Source organism: Arachis ipaensis, chromosome B2 (genome assembly GCF_059453495.1).
Source record: "Arachis ipaensis isolate K30076 ecotype BB chromosome B2, ASM5945349v1, whole genome shotgun sequence".
NCBI classification, from domain to species: Eukaryota; Viridiplantae; Streptophyta; class Magnoliopsida; order Fabales; family Fabaceae; genus Arachis; species Arachis ipaensis.
In genome coordinates, this window is record NC_142437.1 from 118,237,567 (window position 1) to 118,239,531 (window position 1,965).

The 1,965-nt window shown below is 39.2% G+C and overlaps 1 protein-coding gene across 1 annotated transcript; it reads left to right on the top strand.

Moving 5' to 3' along the window:
* Window positions 1–493: 493 nt before the first annotated feature.
* Window positions 494–1,184, top strand: LOC148575366 (uncharacterized). Its single transcript, XM_088504438.1, has 2 exons — window positions 494–866; window positions 1,027–1,184. The coding sequence occupies exons 1-2, from the start codon at window positions 539–541 to the stop codon at window positions 1,182–1,184; spliced, it is 486 nt and encodes a 161-aa protein (XP_088360564.1). The 5' UTR covers window positions 494–538.
* The last annotated feature ends 781 nt before the right edge of the window (window positions 1,185–1,965 follow it).

A 1,965-nucleotide genomic window follows, 5' to 3' on the forward strand; every position in this document is an offset into this window, starting at 1 on the left:
TGTTCAGGGACTACCTAATCAGGAGCGGAATCTAGACAAGGCGCATGGAGAAGTCCTGACTGGTCCCAAGAATCTTAATTGGGCCACGGCACCGAGTCATTCAATTTGGGTGATGCATTGGTCAAACAGGTATAACTACGTTCTATCTGAGCTTCCCATGCCTTCACATCATCCATTAGATAGTTACATGAATTGGTACCGATCAAAATTTGGGGACCACTTGAACTTGTCAAATCTTGTGGGTCAAGATAATGATGAAGGTGATCAGGATATGGATGAGGGTGATCAGGATATGGATGAGGATAATCAGGATATCGATGAGGGTAGTCAGGATATGGATGATGACAATGAAGGACAAGAGCCACATTCGCCGCATATATTACCTCCAAACCCGATTCCAGAAGAACAACATCAATCCTCAAGCCAGTATGTACCTCAGACATAGTTCCCCCCATCAGTTCCAGTAAGTCAACAATATTGGGGTACCTCACAGTTTGAAACAGGAGAAGTAGGTTCTTTTAGCCAGTTGCTTGGGTTCATGTCTGCAGATCCTGGACTATCACAATATGGCCATCAGCCTGAGTTCATGGCAGGTAGGCATTCATTGGATGCGAGGTACCCGGGCCATACCTCATCGGTTGCTTCTAGGGGGTTTATGTCGGTTGACTCTAGTAGGAGTGACGGTGGACGCGGAGCTTTTTTTAGTCAGAACCCTAACCGTGTTTTCATGGGACTCATTGAGGAAAATGCTAACACACTCGAGAAAGAGACCGATGCGTATCTAGTAGATGACCCGGATGACGAGGACGATTATGAGGATGATGAAATAGAGGAGTTCGATGAGGATGAAGAATCTCGTAATGATGGTATTATGTTGTGTATTTTACTTTACATGTTCGATTAGTTATTTATTTTTTGTTCATAATTGGCATCTCTGTTTGATTTTTCCTAAATGATATGTGGTATATGTGTTGCTTTGATTACCTGATGTACTACATTTAATTGTTTTTTATAAATTGTGTACAGGTCAGGAACGCACTCCGGATGACACCTCCAAAGGTTACAATCTGAGGATTGATCCACCACATCGTAGCGCTAATCGCTACACTCCATCTGTCTTCAAAAAGGCGGCCAAGAAATGCAAGAACTTTGTCAAGGATGTAAAGTGGACCATCAGAAAGTAGTTGTGGTGTAAATTATTTATTTAAGTATTAATCACGTGGACTATGTTTAGAGTAATTTGTATCTTTTGGACATTATGAATTACTGAGCTGGACTATGCTAAGATTTCTATTGTACGTTTAGAGTATTTATGCATTAATGACCCTATTCAGGTATTATTGATCTGGACTATGTATTAAGGTTTCATAAAATCTAAGTATATTGCTATAGATATCATGTCAATATACCTCAGTTGGACAATTGAGATCATATTATAAGAAGCTACAGGTATCCTATATGTAGTGTTGTAAAAACTGGACCAGACTGGCCGGTTCAATCAGAAAACCTGTGAACTGGACCGACCGGTTCAACAAGTATGCAAATTATAATATATTTATGTAATACGTATCAGTTTTATTTTTTAATACATACATGTAGTATATATTAAAATAATAGATATAAACTACCAAATAAATTATAAAAATTCAAAAATAAAAACTATTTAAACATAAAAACAAATTAAAAACATTATACAATGTTACATAGTGGTTACATAGTGGTGAGATTTCGAGTAATTTTATACAATGTTACATATATCAGGTCAAGTTACCTCAAATGGACAACCCATGCCATACTAGTGCCGTGCTCTACCTACCATACTGTGAACCTACTGAGCATCTCCGTCGGCATTTGTACCAGCTGACTGACGGCATCTACTACGACTATGTCCCTTAGCTCCACATAGCCTACATCGCCTAGGACGACGTAACATTCGCGTGTCCATCTCATTCAAGAAGCGCGTCA